At 39.9% G+C, this 19819-nt stretch overlaps 2 protein-coding genes across 11 annotated transcripts; one reads left to right on the top strand and one right to left on the bottom strand.

The window, feature by feature from the left end:
* Positions 1-7180: 7180 nt before the first annotated feature.
* emp1a (epithelial membrane protein 1a) lies at positions 7181-11936 on the top strand. The gene is made up of 5 exons (XM_089006605.1): positions 7181-7285; positions 8086-8169; positions 8635-8734; positions 8951-9091; positions 10647-11936. The coding sequence occupies exons 2-5, from the start codon at positions 8095-8097 to the stop codon at positions 10802-10804; spliced, it is 474 nt and encodes a 157-aa protein (XP_088862731.1). The 5' UTR covers positions 7181-7285; positions 8086-8094; the 3' UTR covers positions 10805-11936.
* Positions 9100-19553, bottom strand: LOC148892762 (40-kDa huntingtin-associated protein-like). Of its 10 annotated transcripts, none has more exons than XR_016116281.1 (14): positions 19422-19553; positions 19046-19092; positions 18880-18952; positions 17839-17998; positions 17669-17737; positions 17474-17594; positions 16721-16813; positions 15187-15251; positions 14009-14090; positions 13835-13881; positions 13472-13527; positions 13116-13355; positions 12969-13033; positions 10895-12412 (listed from the first exon to the last, which is right to left on the bottom strand). XR_016116281.1 is itself a non-coding variant. In XM_089006603.1 (12 exons), exons 1-12 carry the CDS (start codon positions 19478-19480, stop codon positions 13274-13276), a joined length of 954 nt encoding a protein of 317 aa, XP_088862729.1. In that variant the 5' UTR covers positions 19481-19553; the 3' UTR covers positions 10895-13273. The 10 variants fall into 10 exon arrangements, 2 of the variants coding, with proteins under 2 accessions (XP_088862729.1, XP_088862730.1); XR_016116282.1 differs by having other exon boundaries at positions 12969-13056; positions 13145-13355; XR_016116283.1 differs by having other exon boundaries at positions 13145-13355.
* Between the last annotated feature and the right edge of the window lie 266 nt (positions 19554-19819).

Raw genomic sequence — 19819 nt, 5'->3', positions numbered from 1 at the left:
AAAAACAAGAAAGCAGAATTGATGGCATATCAGCAGATGATGAAATGTGTATTTGTTCTTTGTATCAGACATCCAACATTATAGTATGACTCAAGCATCTGAGCACTATTTGGAAAAAAGCGACTTGTCTCTTATTTCAGTTACTTGACCTACGGTAGTTATGATGAAAGTGAGATTTTATAACCATTTGGAGGGATAAAAGGTGAGAACATATTCTTGATTAATTTGTGTTTTGAGCGAGGACCTGTGTTGCTGTAGTATTTCCACTCCAAAGTGGATCGTAATGTGCTGCAATTTATTGGCGGGTGGCGGGAAAGAAACTCTGGATCTCATTTAGAATGTTCAAATGTATGGCACGCCGCACTTCTCGAGTTTTATATTGACGAGTGTGAATATTATAATGAGGAATGTGAAGAGGCATTTTATAAGTAAGATAGGACGCATAGCGCATTTGAAATCCTCAAAGAAATACAACTGGAGTCGATTTGCTTTGGGGGACTGCAGTATCCTTGTAAAGCAACCTTGATATGAAAGATTAATGTTAGTGTGGCCCGCATGATTGATACGAATGAAACTTGTGTGTGAAGCGGAACAAGTAGGCAAGAGAAGCCATGTTTAGGACAGTTCATGTTCAATATTTTATTCATGTTAAGAAAGATAAAGGTTAGAAAACTGTTAATACAAATATTTGAAACTTTATTAAACTGCAATTAGTTTTCCTGTGGTTTTCTCAGTCGTCTGTATCTGCCTTATGATCATTATAATTATTTTATTTATTTATTACTGGTGAATTTATTTTGTATTCGTTTTTTTCATTTATTCATTTAATTCATTTTTTGTGTGTTTAAAATAAAGATTTTGAGAACATTGGAATGTTTTATCTATACTTTTCTTGTGGAAATCATGATGCGGGCCAGCCTCACCCAGACTCTGACGTGAGGTAAATTGAGTTTGAGACCCCTGTTGTAAAGGGAGCTAGAAGAAAATGAAGCAGGTTCCCATCGTGAAGCACATGAACAGGCCATGGAATGTGTCAATGGCAACATTTAAAATTAATTTGAACTTCCAGTCTTCCTACACTGAGAAGAAAAAAATGCTGGGTGTTCACTATTTAAAAGAAGACTTTTCACCCGTGACAGCTGCTGCTCTGGAATATTTTTCCACTAAACACTCTGGGCCCAATGGCTGTTATGTGAAGGACTATGTTGAGGCCCACATGTTGGGACACGAATAGAAAACTCCACAGTCTCAGAATTGGTGTGAAAGAGACATTCGGCCTCTTCTTCTGCTCTCCCACGATAGATAGGCACAAATTGTGGAACCCAAAAAGCCAATTACAAGCTTTTCAGTGATGTCGGTCGACTTACAATTGTTTGATATGAGTACAATGAGAACATTTTAGCTTGAGTCATTCTGTTGTCATAGAAAAGCTTAACAATAAAATGGCTGTGTTAAGACGGAAACAATTTAACCACTGTGTTATGACTACTTGCCACCTCATTTAAACAGTCCCTCAACTTCATCAAGGAGGATAGCATAATAATAAAAGTGTTTCAGCTGCTACGAGCATTGTGTTGCTCACAATTAACCATCACAACAGTCGGAATAGATGTTAACTACTAATGTAAAATAAAAAAAACACTTTTGGAGAAATAACGAAGCGCAATGGCAGTCAGTGAGGCACACTCACTGCTAACGTTAGCAATTAGCCCATTCATTGCCAGATGTGAAAAATGTGTCCACTCCAGTGCCAGGGTTTTTGTCATTATCAGTTGAATTCCAAGACCCACAGAATATAGAGTTTTAGGACTACGTAAACATTTAATACAGCTTTGGAAACCTTAGACCACAGGTGTCAAAGTCAAGGCCCGCGGGCCAAATCCGGCCCGCCACATCATTTTTTTGGGCCGGCGAAAGCAAATCAAACTTGTTAAATTCCATGATGATTGCTAAAATCTGAGCCAAAATTTCATATTTTTGGATGTCAACCACAATAAAAGTCATTATTCTTGACTTCAGATTTGAAAACGAGTTATTCATTAATTTGCTGTGTGCTCTATATGTAATATTTGAAGGGATTTAAACATTCTAATGGGTTCCCCAAATTCATAACGGCCCTCGAGAGGAAACCATAACTACAATGTGTCCCGCGGCAAAAAAAATGACTTTGACACCCCTGCCTTAGACGATCATCTTGCATCAGAAAAGAAAGAGTTGATTCCTAAATTCTATGGGTCTGGAGTTATATGAGCTTGAAATGAGGGGGGCTCTCCAAAATACAATGCATTACATATTGGTTTATATATTGCTTTAACAACAGCTGAAGCTGGAACAAAGCGCTAACGTGGAAAAAAGGGAAATGTTGCCCCTTGTGGAAAATACAAAACATTGCCAGAGGCCAGGGCCAGCGCTTTTTCGGCACCCATGCATGAAAAAACAAAACTCGGGAATGGCGCTCTATGTCATATTTTCAACTCCCGGATAAATTTGTGAATGAGTTAATCATATTGCAGGGACTTGACTGACACAACCTTCATCCTTAGCCATTCTGTTAGCTGTCAACCACCCTGCTAGCCATCTTTGCTTCCCAGTGCTGCCATACATACAGTGAAAGCAAAAGTGAGAACAGACTCCTTTCCTGTCTCTATGAAAATACAGTAATCTTGCTTGCTCAGGAAGTACAGATGTTGCTGTCTCTTCCTGCAGATGGCCTCAAGCGCTTATTGATCTGCAAATTGGATGCGGTGCCCTTAAAGGACAACCGACGTCTCCGGACAAGTTGTGTCCATATTTTGTAAAATGACTTATACTGAGCGTATTTTACAAATATTCCACCGCATATAGCTATATTTTACGTTTTAAGACTCGTGCTGAATATTCTGGAAGTCTTGTTTTTGAGTTGGTGACGAGTCCGTACGTGACGTCACTGAAGAAACGCCCCTGACCGAAAAAAAGGACACATTGTAGCAGTCCTTCCATCACGTCAATGCATTTTGATGTGCTTGTTTGTTCTGAAAACGTCATGTTGCACCAAAAACAGCCAGAAGAGGGCATCCAAGCTTCATATAAGGAATTTATCAGCCTGTGGAAACGAGCTGATTCATTCCTCACAGGAGCTCGGTGGCCATTTTCTGCCTCTTTTTGGGTGAGACATTTCCCCCCAATGTTGCCTCAAAATGGCACATATAATTCTTTAATCGATTGCAAACATTTATGCTTTCCTCTTCATAACTATTTGAATCATATTCATAACTGGATGTGTAACAAGAAAGCATACTCTCCGAATCTGAAGCCATTGTTTGGATTCTCCAGCAATGCAAGACGTCTTGGCATGATGTCACACGAACTGGGGGCGGGACTTTCTGAAAATGCCCAATTCGCAGCTCATTTTTTTTGCAGATTTTGAACACTTGAAGTCATTTTTATTGGTGTTTTGCATTTGAATTTTTTGAAGTTTTGGGTATTTTACATGCTATAAAACGTTTTTCTGACCTCAGTTAGGAAACAAAAAAGTGACGTCGGTTGTCCTTTAAATATACAGTAGGTCGGTGTAAAACTATCTCAGGATTAGTCAATAATGTTCTGAGTCATGCTATGTACTTCGTCAAAGCCAGAGCAAATACCGCGGCCTTTTCTGTATAGGGCGATCCAGAATGTATCGGATGCTAATTTCTTTCTGGGTTGAGAATTTCCCCCTGCCTAGTCAGAAAGCACTGTCAGCAAAAGAAGGCGTGACAAACATAAAAGGAGTGGAAGTCGTTCTTGTTATCCGTCTTCATTCCACCTCCAGCAGCACAATGCGACTACTGTTAGCCAAGTATGGAGACTACCACCATCGGTGCCCCCCTCCCCGCTCTCTCTCCGCCCCACCTCCTCCCCGGAAGATCTTTAGCCTGAGGGCAGAGATGAGCTAAGCCTGCTCTCTAAACATGCTTTTGTCATAAGACGACCTACACACACTTGAGCTTTTCTTTCATCCGACACAGGTAGTGCAAAGCTTTAGTGGCTGTACATTGGCTGATGGGGGTGAGCCTCGAACAACATGGCATTTTGTCCCAAGAGAACCAAGCACCAAGGGCCTCACACTTACTCACTCATTCTCTCCAGCACCATAGTCACAGCCTTTGCTTGAACAATCACACGAGTGAAATAGAAGTCAGACGTGCCAGACTGTTATTTTGTAAATACCAGCGTCTATAAAGGCCTTAGCTGCAGTTTGAGGTCGCCACGGTGATGCGCGCTCCTTTCACTGACGTTGCAATTCGGTGTCAGCTGGATTTTTGTGTGCTCGCGTCAGTCAGTGACAGTGAGGTTCCCCTATTTGGTTCTTTTTCTATAAATTTGGACTTCACATGAGACTATCTCAGAATAAATACATATACAGTGAGACCTCAACTTACAAACACCTTATCTTACAAACTTTTCATCTTACAAACGTCAAATTTATGAAAATTAAACCTTATAATAAGCACTATTTTCATAATACACACCCACCACGGCTGGCGGAGTGATCTTCGGCGGAAGCACACGACCGAACAGCACCAGAGGTTAAGTTACCAACAGTCCTTATGGAAGGTGACTCTCCTTCCATAAGCCACCAAAAAGGTAAATAAAACTTTATTTTACAGCACAGTTTATTTCTTTAATTACAGTCCTCATGTAATGCGCCTCTCTTTCCAAACAGCAATTCCCTTTGACCTTCGACCTCCAACGCCATTCCATCAAGCCATAAATGACCATCACAAATGTAAATAAAGTGACTTTATGATACAATGAAGTGTATTTCTTTCATTACAATACAATAGCACATTTATTATACATAGAATAAGGTATGTTGTGTGTAGTGTTTTAGGCTTATTTAGTTGAAAAGTATATTTTATGGAAACCCGGGAACGGATTATTCCCATTTTAATGGTTTCCTATGGGATTTTTTTTTTAGATACACACTTTTCGCCTTACACACTCTGTCTGGGAACCAATTAAGTTTGTAAGTTGAGGTCTCACTGTATAGATTGTAACTTTACAAAGTGTTTTGCCATAAAAGATGTACCGTATTGTACAAATGATGGCTTTCATACTGTCAAAACAGTGCTACAGCTTGGAAACATATTCATAGGACCCTCTAAAGAACTGCTGTTGAACAGATTGCAGTTGGTCCAAAATCTCTGTAGAAAAAATGATGTATATGACGTGGAGCGCCATTCCCAAATTAGTTTGGGTTTTTTTTTTTCTTGCATGGGTGCAGATAAAGCGCTGGCCAGACCTTTGGCAATGTTTTTCCCCTTCCACAAGGGGACAGCATTTCCTTTTTCCATGGTAGAGCTTTGTTCCAGCTTCAGCTATTGTTAAAACGCTATATAAACCAATATGTCTGATGAAAGAAGGGAATCTAAGGCACAGGTGTCAAAGTCAAGGACTGCGGGCCAAATCTGGTCCACCACATCATTTTTTTCGGCCCGCGAACGCAAATCAAACTTGTGAAATTCCATGATGCTTGCTAAAATCTTAACCAAAATTTCATATTTTTTGACGTAAACCACAATAACAGTCATTATTCTTGACTTCAGATTTGAAAAATAGTTATTCGTTAATTTGTTGCGCGCTTTTTATGTAATATGTGGAGGGATTAAACATTCTAATGGATTCCCCAAATTCATAACGGCCCTCGAGAGGAAACCATACTACAATGTGGCCCGCGGCAAAAAATGACTTTGACACCCCTGGTCTTAGGTTTCTTATGCTGCACTGATGTTTATCTAGTCCTAAAACTCAATATTCTGTGGGTCCTGCAATTTGAGTGACAATGACAAAAACCCTGGCTCTGGAGTGGACTTATTTTTGCACGTCTGGCAGTGAATGAGTTAACAAATATTTTTTTCCTATGGCTTTTTTGCAGATATTTTGCAGTCATTCTGAGAAACAGTGTCAATGAAGGCGGGAAAGGACTCTCAAGTTTGCAGTGTTATAGGGAAAGATATTCGACAAATTGTGCATTTTATACAAAACTGTGACTCAAAAGGATGCAAATGTGTCAGAGAATGTAGTAATTGAGAACAGATGGATGGTAATGACAGCAGAGTATACAGAAATTTACTGCTACAGCAAAAAAAACGCTTGAGCACATATTGCTTCACATGGGATGTAACCACATTTTTGGGGAGGGGCAGGGGGAATTGCTGAGCATTTACATACTGTTAGCTCCTTCCGCATCGTCATCTGGCCTGAGGAATTTTTAAAGTACACTCCTTGCTGGATATGTATTTGGGGTGATTCCATAAACTTTCGGAAACGAATCTCTCCAGCAGTATCAATCAAATCTAAACATGATCTTTGAAGTGAATGATTATTTTTTTTAAGTTATGGTCGAGTACGAGTATTCTGCTCTCATGATGGCTCAGTGAGAGTGGATTGCCTGGCAGTTTCTTGATAATAAATTTGAAAGTGTTTTATTAACGATTCGAACAAGGATCAAACGGCAGACTTTCACTGTGTTCACACGACATGCATTTACTGTCCAAACCCATATTCACACGTGGTGATGAGACAAAAAAAATACGCACAACTTCAGTTAGAAAACTAAGGGGTAAATTCTAAAGCATGAAAATATTGGTTGAATTATGTACACAGACGTTACAGCATTCAACTTTGGAGCTTCCATGCTTGAATATGTACAAAGTGAGATAGTAGTATGACAGGGTTTGTGGAATTTGGCAAACGTACAACTACAGTAATACTTTCCGTAACCCCAAGGCACATATTTGCGCGATAATTTGGAATTCCTACAATGGTTGGTCATTTTACGACGAGGATTACAATGCTTCGTTTATTTGTTTTCTTTGGCAGTTCAGATGTCATTAACCCATTCCAAATTCTGAAGTAACTGCAATTATTCGAACATAGACGTAGCGTGATTGATGATATCCTGCAACTACATGCAAATAAAGGAAATGGCCAGAATTAACTCATAGTATTGCAGAAAAACACAAAACTGCTACGTGGACTGTTTCTTAATATAAAAGATGAAACGCTGCAAACGAGTGTTAAGTAAGTCACGTTTTAAAACGCGGTTTTAATTTTTGAGGACAGCATGCAAAGTCGCTTTCGGTGACTGCGGACATTTCATTGAGGAGGAAAAAAATGTGAAACTTTCTGGGTGGGGCTTGCACAAGGGGAAGAGAGGGAAAACAGGCCGATGTGTGTGCGTCCCAGTCAGAGTTGGGTGGGTCTTCTACTGCCATTCGCATTTTCCAAATAACTCCCGGGCTGTACGTTCGAGCGCTTTCAGGTAATACTTTATTTTCTCGATTGCATTCTTTTACTCTTAATTATTCTTCTCTTTCAACCGACTGAAACGTGCATCTTTTGGTAGTTTTATGGTTACTCCAAGTGGAAGAAAGCAAGATTTATGGCGGTGCCGAAACTTTCAAAGTAGCCACAGAAGAGGGTGAAAAGTTGCAAACGTTAAAAGGCGCGAATTGGAAACCATTTTGTCGAACGGTAACCCTCATTAATTACAATGTATGGAAGATGAAACTATATTTATTATGACGTTTTCCATTATCATTATGTTCAAGCGTCGCGTTCTCGCGCTCTTTTCAAAGCTGTCGACGGCTTTGTACAGTAGAGGGCCTGCGCGTGTAATTTGGAAATGTCCGGGCACAGTCGCAACAAAAGCGTCTTTCTCGTCGACGGAAATAGCGTCAAGTCCTCAATTCGAGCACTACAAATGTTTTTTTTTTTGTTCAATTTGTCGTAGAATGCGCTACGATAGGTGTTTGAAAAGTTTATTACATTGGCGTGGGGGGAATTTGTTAGGGCTGATTTGGGGTGGGGTAGGATGGGGGGTTGGGGGGGCACATCTGTCTGAGGGGCTTTCAGGGGCGTTTTTGGGGGCCCCTCTGTCTGTCAGCTCCCATTCGCAGTGTTTTATCTGGGACAGCTGTGAGGGGCTTTCTGTAAGGGGGAGGTTGACTGAAGTACTGTACAGTGAATGCTGTGCATCCTCCCACGCGCGCGATCGTGGACACACGAACGCGCACAGCCCACAGTCCCTCTGAATCACTGTGCCAATATTTCTTTTGCCAGAGGGTCACAATGTTGATGCTGGCTGGAATCGTTGTTGTGCATCTCACCGCCATTATCCTGCTCCTTGTTGCTACCATTGATAATGTAAGTATGGTTGTTTTTTTATACAACCTCCTTCTGTCAAAAACATTCCAATTCTGTTTGTTTTACCCAAATGAAAACACAGGGCAGACTTTGGGTCAAGCAGGTGTTATTTTACAAGTTTTATGGCCGTTTTTAGGCGGGTTAGTATTTTATTAGTTTATTTCACAAACCCCCACCCCGTGTTATTATATGATCCATGAAAAGGGTTTGCAATTTTTTTACTTCATATCATGAAAGGGCAGGCTTTCTCCTCTTTGCTAGCTAAATAAAGTCATAAAACCTCAGACTTAATGTAAAAAAATAAATATAGCTCTTGTATTGCACCTTGTTCTGATGATTCAAAAAGTCGCTCATCTGTATACAGGCAATTGAAATCCATACAAAGCAGTTTAGAAATATACTTCCCTGAATTTCAATTCTGTATTTCATGGCATAATAATGTCCCATTTACGTGTACCTGTGAAGGCCTGGTGGACCACCGATGCATTGTCAACTGACTTGTGGGGAAGATGGGAGCTGGTCAACTCAGCCTGGCATTACACTAATCTGAAAGACTACCCAGAGGGTAAATGCTTTATAAAATTTGCTTACTTGATGCTGTCCCGATGCAGTGAACAAGATATGATCCCAGGTGTTAAAAATGATTGAGTATATGTGTAGCTGTCACAAAAGCTAGAGCACGTCCAATGAGCAAATTATTTGTGTTTAATAAGCGCTGTGAAAATGTACACTTGTCCGTGTTTTTATCATTCCTTCACTTTAGTATGTGTTGCTATGACAGAATACCTTCAGGCGGTGCAGGCGACTTCAGTCCTGGCATGCATCTTCGCCATCCTGGCCCTGTTTGTCTTTGTGGCTCAGCTCTTCACTCTGCCCAAAGGCCAACGCTTCACCTTCACCGGTGTTTTACAGTTGCTCGCCTGTGAGTGATACCGGCATTGTTTTCTTCAACCAGAGGGAACCTTTCAGTCCGCTTTATTAGATGATGTTTTTAGAACGCATCAGCAAATGGTCTGATTAAGCGCATATTCATACTGTATACTGTACATTCATTCTTACTGAGAAAAAGGGAAGGATCATTGCAAATTTTTCATAAAGTGGTGGGATAGATTATTGCCGCAAGTCTGTTTGCTGGTAGCTAGATGCAGGGTTCAATCACAGGACATTTGTTTGTTCTGCATGACACAATTAAGACAAAGGTCATGTGTTCTTCAGTCTCGAGAATCTGCTCGGGTAAACTGCACAAGACAAATGGAATGTCATGCAAAAAAAACCACTGATTGAAAATAAACTTAGCCTGGTTAAGCAGAAAATTACCTACATATTACTAGTTAGCGTTAAATAGCAGGGCATATATGATTAATTAATGAACAACTTGCATGTAAAAAAAACACTAATGAGAATTAGGCAATAGTGTTTTCTGAGTAGTGGTCCTGACTCCTCAAGGGGGCGCCAGAGGATCTCGGGGAGTAGGGGGGGGGTGCATTTCGCGAGAAAACTCGAAACATTTACCGCCACGTTAATTTCAGAAATATGTTTCATGAAATTGGGTTTATGTTTAGTTCTAACAACAAAGGGTGAGACTTAACTGTGTTTATTTTAAAGTAAAATAACAATTGAACGTATAAAAAGCCCTACATTTTATGGCCATTTTCAAAAATTAGTTAAGATAGAAGTCTTATATATGAAGTCTTCCCATTGCTCCAATTGCATTTGGGCATTTTACTCACTTCTCGATTGATAAGTGAGTCAGGCGAATGAATCGTCTTGTTGGGTCCCTTTTTTCTGCTCTAAATATTTGTAACACTCATTGTCATGTATTAAAATTAGTCATAGTCTGGATGCTCTGTGGGCGATAGACAGATTGATACAATGTTACGGAAAATGCTTTCAAGATATTTGAAATTATTTAACAAGTGCTCTAATAGGTTACGGCCACTCGTGATTTGAATTAAAATGCCATATTTCCTCTTATTGTGGCCTTTGCTTCCATGCACCAATGAATCATGGGGTGTATCGTCCACATGTATAATAAATGGTGCCGAGCAGTTGGTCTTTGAAATAACAGTGACAGATACCATACATTACCACGATATACCCTACACGTAGAGCTGTCATGGCATCTGTAGAGTTGTCATTCAAAAGAAGACACAGCATCTGTAAAGCTGTCAATCAAAAGCATACATAATTAAAGACATGGAGTCAAAGCTTCTTTATCATTTACCCAGAAAGAGTTATGGATTGGAAGAAGCAAAAACAGAAACCTATGTCTTCCAATAAAATGTGAGTGAAAAGTGTTTTCTGGCAAATTCATCCAAATGCTACGCTGATGATTCACACATCATAGATCTCAAGTATGCTCTGTGGTTAAGTCAACGCCCAAATCCAGGAAATTGTTCTTAAGCCGATTATTATTTTTATTGGGTATTTTCAGTTTTGAGTAAAAACTGATTGAAGTGTTCTCTTGTCGCCCGCAGGTCTGTGTATAATGATAGCTGCCTCAATTTACACCGCTGAGTTCCACGCCAATGAAGACGGAACATACGGACACTCCTACATCCTGGCCTGGATCTCCTTTGTTCTCACAATGTTCTTAGCGATCGCCTATCTCGTTCTGCGGAAAAAAAGTGAGTGAGTGGAAGTCCGGGATCTATAATCACATTCCTTCTTAATTGGGACGTTCAAGAAGTAGCCTCCGAAATTGTGACAAATATTTGTGATTTAAAAAAAAAAAATGGGAATATTGCTCAGTCATTTAAAAAAAATACATATAAGCCTCATTTATCATTTTATTGGGCAGATTTCCCTTCCCGAAATTTATTTGATGGTATCGACCACATGGGAGTAAAGTGCTCAACATCTGTATAACTAATTCACATCAAGACCATAACAGTCAATTAGTTTCAGTAGCAAATTCCAATGATGTGAAATACTTTTAACAGCTTGTGGCAAATTAGACATACAGTATGTCAACTGTGACTTTACTAGTTTGTTGCTAGTTACTGTAGCATAAATTTAGGGAGAAGTGGGATACACATTTTTTTTTGTTTACACAAAAACAATTATAGAAGGTCATACATGTGGATTTTGTTACCTATGAATGATATCACCTCTGTGCTAAGCTAACAAACTACAGCCAGATATGGCTTCATACATTTTCTATGCATGCAGTAGTGCAGCATCTCTGTGCCTAAGTCTCACACTGTTGGCTCTTTCGAAGTAAAGCCACCAGTTAAGATTATTATGGAAGTGGGGTCTTGATAACTTGAAGTGCAGACATGCCCTGCCCCCCTCCTCCCAAAAAAAGAAAAAAAAATCAAACTGAGGCTTCCAGCAATCATCACAAGAAAGAAGTTAACATTGTGTAAAGTTATAGGATGTTCGCCACACTACACCTTCTCTGTTGCAGTACTTGAACAATTCAACAAGCCTTAGTTGAAAATTTAAGTAGTTCTGAGTCATGTATCATTATTTTATGATTGAAGTATAGTTTATTCTTGTTTAATCCATGTACATTGTAACCATTTTATTTTTGTAACTTTTTGTAATGTACCTTTACTTTTCAAACCATGTTTTGCATTTTGTTTGTAGTTGGCTGCTATCTTAAAACAAAAAAAAAAAATCGTACATCAATTTGTACATATGAACCAGGAATGGAGGACGACAGTGTTTCATTTGATCATATTTCTAAATTATGCATTCGAAGGTTTGTAATTACATTGGAGTGAAGCCATACACTATAACCAATAAACAACCATTAACAAACAGCTTCATGTTCATTCATCGAATCGAAGTCAACAATTTGAAATGACTGGATAAATACCAGATGTATTCAGAATGACTACTTTAACATGATGGATGTTAAGGGTTTATATTGCTCAGTTTGCATGTTCTACATCAGTTGACTTCATTCCACATAACAAAAAAATATATATCAACTTCACTGAAAGGACAACTGACACAATTTTTTTGTTTCCGAACTGACATCAGAAAAACGTTTTATAGCATCTAAAATACCCAAAACACGCAGGCTGATATTTTTAGTCAAATGAAAAACACCAATAAAAATGACTTAAAGTGTCCAAAAACTACCTCAAAATGGCCAGTTTCAGAAGATCCTGCTCCCAACTCGTGACGTCATGCCAAGACGTCTTGCCTTGCTCGAGAATCAAAACAATGGCTTCAGATTCAGAGAAGATGCTTTCTTGTTACTCATCCAGTTATGAATACGATTCAAATAGTTCTGAAGAGGAAAGCATAAATGTTTGCAATCGATTAAAGGAGTCCTCCCATATCAATTCGAGCCATCAATGAGAGAAGAATGACAGGAATGTAGCACCAGGAAAATGCAGAAGATGGCGCCCAAGCTCCGTTGGATTTGTCTGCTGGAAATTTGTGTCAAACTAGTATCAAATAGTAGTCTTGGTGCAACACACAACGATTCACCATCGGGTTATGTGCTTTCCTTCTAATTTCGCCATCAACACGGATCAACATGAAGTTTTCAGACCAAACAAAGTATCGTATAATGCATTGTGTCCTTTCTCGGTCAGGGGCGGTCCTTTAGTGACGTCACAGTAGGTATCGTCACCAACTCAAAAACAAGACTTCCTGAAAATTTAGCCCGAGTCTTAAAACGTAAAATATAGCTATATGAGGTGGAATCTTTGTAAAATGCGCTCAGTAGAAGTCATTTGAAGTGATTTTATAAATTATGGACACAACTTGTCCGGAGGCGTTGGTTGTCCTTCAAGACTCTGACCTCAAAAGGTGTGAATGAGAGCATGAGTATGTTTTACCATATACACCCCGCTGGGTCACACCCAAAGTCAGGCAGAACAGTTTCTCCGTCTGAGAACAGGAGCTATAGAAAACAAATGGAAGTCCCTTTGGAGGGAAGGTGGGGGGTAAAGGGGTGGCATTAAATAATGATGTTAACATCATACCACAAGCTCTTTCTTCTTCAAGGTTTTACATTTTGTATTTCTCTCTGCGCAAGCATTTCTTGAGGTCTTAGAACAAACCCGGTTTCAGTTCAGGAATGTTTCCATGATGTTAGCTATCGTTCCCAGAGGAAGCGGATGAGAACAGGACCAGGACGCGACTAAATGCCTTGGCCAGAGGGTGTGATGCGCTCTTGAACCACTAGGTGGAGGAGGTGATTCTGTTCAGCGGTCAGCAGCGGCCTAGAGTGGGAAAACAAAGAAAGAAAAAAAAAACTTTCAATAAAAAAACAAAAAAAAGGCACCATGAGAGGCAACACATTGATCATACTGCAGAGAAAACATTTAGGAATGCTTACCAAAGCTCGATCTGAAGAGACTTCAGGGACTCTGTGTCTTTCTCCTGGCATGCCATCTGTGAAACACATTGGCTTTTATGTGCTGCACAAATAAATTAAGATGGCCTTGACAAGCGATGTGACCGCACTTGTTCATAAACGCGGTTGATATTTCATTGTACACACCCCTTTTTCATCAAGCTAATATTATTAGTCCTTTGAGGACACGCGTACAAATCCTACAGATTAAAAATGGTGCAAACTGGGATCTATTGAAAAAGCAAAGACAATCCCAGCACATTTATCGCAGCTTAACAAAAGGCCCAGAGGAGAAGACCAGGAAATCCTGTCAAGTGCAAAAGTATGCACGCTAATGAAACTCACCACCACTGACTGCAGGAGCAGGAAAACATTTTCTGGTAGGAAGGTCACTGAAAGAGAACACAAGCACGGACTCAAATAATTGTGAATTGTATCAAGCCACCGCTCCCTCGATTGAACAAGGAAGACGGAAGAGGACCTTCATCCTTTTTGATAAGCAATTAAAAGTGTCTCCACCTTGGCTGTGTGGGTCAAAGGACTCCCATGCGTATCTCTCCAGTGTTTGTGCATGTTCTGGGAGCAGCTTCTGAGGTGGAGGCTGCACAGAAAAGTGACACGATTTACAATATGGAAGAGAGAGAGAGAGAGTCTGATTCATATGGCATCGGTGTTGCCTTCCTTTCATACAAAACCTTTCAAGGACATCCCACACCATTTCTTTGTTTCCTAACTGACATCAGAAAAACGTTTTATAGCATCTAAAATACCCAAAACACGCAGGCTGATATTTTTAGTCAAATGCAAAACACCAACAAAAATGAGTTAAAGTGTCCCAAAACTACTTCAAAATGACCCCAGTTTCAGAAGGTCCCACCCCCTTGTTCGTGACATCACGCCAGGGTGTCTTGCCTTGCTCGAGAATCAAAACAATGGCTTCAGATTCGGAGAAGATGCTTTCTTGTTACTCATCCAGTTATGAATATGATTCAAATAGTTCTGAAGAGGAAAGCATAAATGTTTGCAATCGATCAAAGAAGTCCTTCCAGATCAATTCGAGCCGTCTGGACTCCAATGTAGCGACCCAGAAAATGCACAAGATGGCGCCCAAGCTCCGTTTGAAATGGGCTGATTTGTCTGCAGGGAATTTGTGTCAACTAGTATCAAATAGTAGTCTTGGTGAAACACACGATTCACCATCGCGTTACTTGTGCTTTCCTTCAAATTTCACCATCAACATGGATCAACACAAAGTTTTCAGACAAAACAAAGTACCCAAAATGCATTGTGTGTCCCTTTCTCGGTCAGGGGCGTTCCTGACGTGACGTCAGGAATCGTAACCAACTCAAAAACACGAAACGAGAATGGCTGCCTTTCCAGCAGCTCCTGTATTTTGTTTTTGTACTTCTTTCTTTCCTTTCCTTTCATCACTATGCTGCTGTGAAATGTAAATTTTTCCACTGCGAGACGAATAATCATTCAATATCTGTCTCAAAGTTTTTGTTTTTAACAGGAGGTGAGTTTGCAGCTCACTTTCAGGTAATCAAATTTCCAGAACTTGAATGACCGTGTACATTTAGTTCATGGAAAGTGGGGCTTCGAGATACTCCACCATGTCTCCCATTCTACTGTTTTGGAGCAGTGATAACATGCATACATTACACTAATTTTAAAAAAAGGGGGCGGGGGAATTTTACCTCAAGCAACATCAGCAGTAATACTCTGGCGATCTCACATCTCGCCACAATGTCCAGAAACGCACCTGTAAGAAATGTTAAACAAAACAAATACAGTGATACGTTGGCTTACAAACTTAATTGGTTCCCAGACAGTGTAAGGTGAAAAGTGTGTATCCCAAAAAATACTTTCCCATAGGAAACCATTAAAATGAGAATAAGCCGTTCCATAAAACAAAGTTTTCTACTTTCTAATTTTCTTAGCCTTAAAACTACACAAAATAGACCTTATTTTATGTATAATACATGTGCTGTGGTATTATAATGAAATAAATAAACTGTACGGTATAATAAAGTCATTTTATTTACCTTTGTGATGGTCGTTGATGGCTTGATGGAATGGAGTGGCCGGTTTCCTCAGCGTGAAAAACTTAGATGAGGAACGTAACCTTCTTTTACCACCTTGAGGAATGATCCCTTGTAGGTGCTTTCCTTGCAATAATTTTATCTAGTTCCTCATCAATTGTGTTCTGTTTAGCTGGGTTAATAGCTTTTTGCATCAAGTGTACAGATGGCTTATACGGGTTGTTTGTGGAACCTGATTGATGGGATATTTTAACCTTGCAGTCTACACTCTGCATTTGAACTATCACCTCCCCTCACTGCTGCGTTCTTGACCAATCACGTTGCTTTAACCTAAAACTGGGGGCGGGGAATAGAGGACAAAAAAAAGTCGGCAGCCATTTTCTTTATGGAGAACGACTTCACTCTCTCGCTATCTGTAACCCCCCCCCACCCCCACACTGCTGCGTTCTTGACCAATTACGTGGCTTTAACCGAAGACTGGGGGCGGGGTATAGAGGACAATAACACTCGGCTGCCATTTTGTTGTTTGAATAACGGGCTCGTTCCCGAACGACACATCACTCATTGAGGCAGCTCCGTGTGTATCCCGAAAAAAGTTCATATGCCAAGGTAAAATTTTCATAAATTTAACGTTCGTAAACCGAAAAGTTCACCAGACAAGGGGTTCGTAAACCGAGGTATCACTGTAACTTGTGTTGCTGCTGCGTAACAGACACTGTTTTGAAAGAAAAGTAAAGGTATATTCTTAAAACTTTGAAAGCTTTTTCTGTGTACTGTCTTTCTGTATAAACATGCGGCTGATAGACAGGTACGGTTTATGTATGTACAAAATGTTTTTTTCCTTTCAAAATGTACTGGGTGAGGCTTATAATCAGGTTTTGAGTTCAATAAAACCCATGAAATAGCAAGGCAGAGGAACTGAGCAGCTGGACAAATGGATAGCACAACTGTGATGTAACCTGATCCCCTGGCTCACTCCCCATACCCTCTCCCAGCCCCCCTTGGCTGACTGACGACAGAACACTAATAGTGTGTGTGTGTGTGTGTGTTTGTTATATAGTAGTACATTTGAGGTGCATTTAAACATAGTTTAATCACAGTTGGCAAGAATGATTGGTTTGTCAATCATTTTTTTCTTCTTTTTTTTGGTGAACATTGACAGATTTAAGCGCTATGAAATGAACCTCACCAACAGGGGTGTTAGTGCCTGGTAGTTGTAGTCCTCTTTCCTGGCATGTGAGCTGCATTTCCGTAAACACTGACAAGGCGCCATCATAGTCACCTACAAAAAGACAAATTACATAAGATATAAAATGTCAAAGACAATTGGCTGTTTGTGTATCCCATTCATTGTGGAAAAGGTTTCTTCAGCCGTCATCCATACTTTTTTGAAGGTGTCGGATGTTTCGCCCCTCATCCGAAGAGCTTCATCATAAAACTAAAGTTATGCTGGTAACTCTGACCCTATAAATATATCCCTAATGGACAGTGGTGGCTAGAGCAGGGACCTATCAGAGCAGAGGTCTGGCACAGCCACCACTGTCCATTAGGGATATATATAGAACTAGAGTTACCAGCACAACTTTAGTTCGCTGACGAAGCTCTTCGGATGAGGAGCGAAACGTACGACAACTTCAAAGAAGTACAGATGACGGCTGAAGACACCTTTTCATCGATGGGCCACTCCTGTATGACTGACAGCCTATACAGACGTACCCCATTCATTATTTTTCCATATCAACTATAATAATAATACATTTTATTTTAAGCACCTTTCAAAGCTCTCAAGGACACTTTACAGTCACAGACAAACATAGATACTATAATAAATAAAATACAATTACAAATAGAATACAAAACTATGTTCCTAATTTGGGTTGCAGGCAAGCTGGAGCCTTTCTTAGCTGAGTTAGGGCAAGACGAATCGGGAAATTAAACTCACGTGTGAGAATTTTACACGAAGCCATTTCTCCCATTGACAAAAGAGATTCCACTGGCATCTGTGTCTGGAGCTCTGCCGCTCTCTGATAATGAACAATAGCTTCTCCTGGTCGGTTCATCTCCTATTGAAGAACAAGTATCTTAAAAAATATAGTATGTCACCCATATTGCGCGTTACTTGAACACGACAGCTTACTTTGAGTGCATTGCCAAGTTCTAAACACAGGCTGGCTGCCATCACAGGCTGGTTCATTTCAACATACACCTGGAAAAACAACAGCCATGATCTGACAGTCGCTGCATACATTTCCTTGGTACAACAGACAGTCTCTCACAAAATCGGAAAGAAAGGGCAACACAGTGAACCTTGATGGCAAAACTGTAGCAGTTGAGTGCAGCCTGCAGGTGCTCATCAAAGCCTGGTGCATGTAGTGACTGATTTTCTTTCTCAGAGGAAAGAAAAAGGTGTGCGGCATCGGTGAGCGCCAGTGCTTCTCCTGGAGCGTTAAACAGAGTTTGCTCACACCTGCAGGAGCAACAATTATAATGTCATAATAGACAGAAGTGGAACACTGCTGCTGCAACTGTACAGTCTGGAATAAATGTTTTAATGATAATTGGAGTTTGACTCCGGAACATATTATTTCTCTTTCTGTCATTTCATATTGAATTGTTTAAAAAGCAATTCCATTTTCAATAGATTTTAATAAACAAAACTAACAACATCAGGTATATCTGCACACCAGTGATGAGCTCCCAGACCAAAATAAAAAAAGATATTACGCATTTGTATTTCACAAACATATGGAAGAAGTTTACAGCCAATCAGAACCTCATCCTCCCTTCACCTCTCTGTGCCCTCTGCCCGTCTCACCACAATGGGATACAGAGCTTTCAGCCGCTCTGCTCCCAAACTCTGGAATTCACTTCCACCCAACATCCGGAATATTGACTCCCTCCCTATTTTCAAATCCCACCTCAAAACCCATATGTTTAAAATTGCTTTCAATGTCTAGTTCAATCTGCTATTTTATTATTTATCATTTTACTTATGGTTTTATTGTTGTGTGCTTTGTTTTTATTGTAAAGTGTCCTTGGGAGTTTTGAAAGGCGCTTGAAATTAAATGTATTATTATTATTATAGGTAACTCAAATAGATCGAAAGATATCTAGCAAGCTAATAGATAGACAATAAATAGCAAGCCAGTCAGTTAAATAGCCATATAGCTAATAGCTAGCTAACTAGATAGCCGGCCAGCCAGCCAGCTAGATAGCCATATAGCTAATAGATAACTGTCCGTGCAAGCACAAATATATTTGTATAATCTCTTCTTTACAGTTTGTCTACTTCAACCTTGCAGGACCTGATCATTGCGAAAACAAAACAATTTATTTGTGTTCTCTTACCGGGCCATAGCCAGGTTACAGAATGCGGCATACTGCAAACAATCCTGCTGCTTTAGCTCTTTGGCTAGTTGACCTGAAACAACAAACATCGGTGAATGTTAGCTCAGCAAAAAAAAAAGAAAATTCGAGACGCACAATTGGTCATTACTTGATCATGAAAACATACCAAACTGTTCACTTGCCTCCGCAACATTTGGTTTCCGAAGGAACCGCCTGCAAATAGAGCACAAAAAAAACACCAACGAGCAAATTGTTACTGTTACGATCGATTACTGTGGTGCTAATACTATGAATTGGCGATGCTGCTAGCTACTTAATAGCTGATTTATCTCCTAGACTGGAAACATTTTAAGACAGCATTTATTTGTGGGATGCTGGAATAGCGGGCGAAGGGGGACACACTCACATAAATATTCCATCCCTCCAACAGTCGAGGGAAGCTAGCAAACTAGCGTATTACAGAGCAACTATTACATCTGAAAAATCTGTAAAACATTTATCTGATGTTATTTTTCCTTACGATTAATTCCGCCATCACTTACTTTTTAAGCTTATTCGATACAGCGCGGTATCTCGCCAAAAAGTCACCTTCTGCAGCCATGGCCACCGAAGATAGACACAAAAGTAACCCGGAAGTGCAGTGCGCAACTGACAGCAATGTTGTCAGTGGCTACTTTTTCGTCCTATATTGTTTGATTCTTGTCGGTTGGCAAACAACGTAAATTATGCATTACTGCCGCCATCTGGTATGGAGTGTAGATCTTGAGTTTACTTAGACGTGTGCTTGTGGCTTCGTCGAGGGATTCATGCTATTTTATCTATTTATTAAATATTGCATTATCTTAAATCATTTCCTTTTTTGAATTTAGTCTCAATATTTATAAACGTGGCTTTTTTTATATTTTTAATATTACTGTACAATCAAATGTATTCTATCATC

Source organism: Hippocampus bargibanti, linkage group LG10 (assembly GCF_051943395.1).
Source record: "Hippocampus bargibanti isolate YZ-2025 linkage group LG10, ASM5194339v1, whole genome shotgun sequence".
NCBI classification, from domain to species: domain Eukaryota; kingdom Metazoa; phylum Chordata; class Actinopteri; order Syngnathiformes; family Syngnathidae; genus Hippocampus; species Hippocampus bargibanti.
Note: the sequence above shows the minus strand (reverse complement) of the source record. Positions and strands in the feature narration are given on the sequence as shown.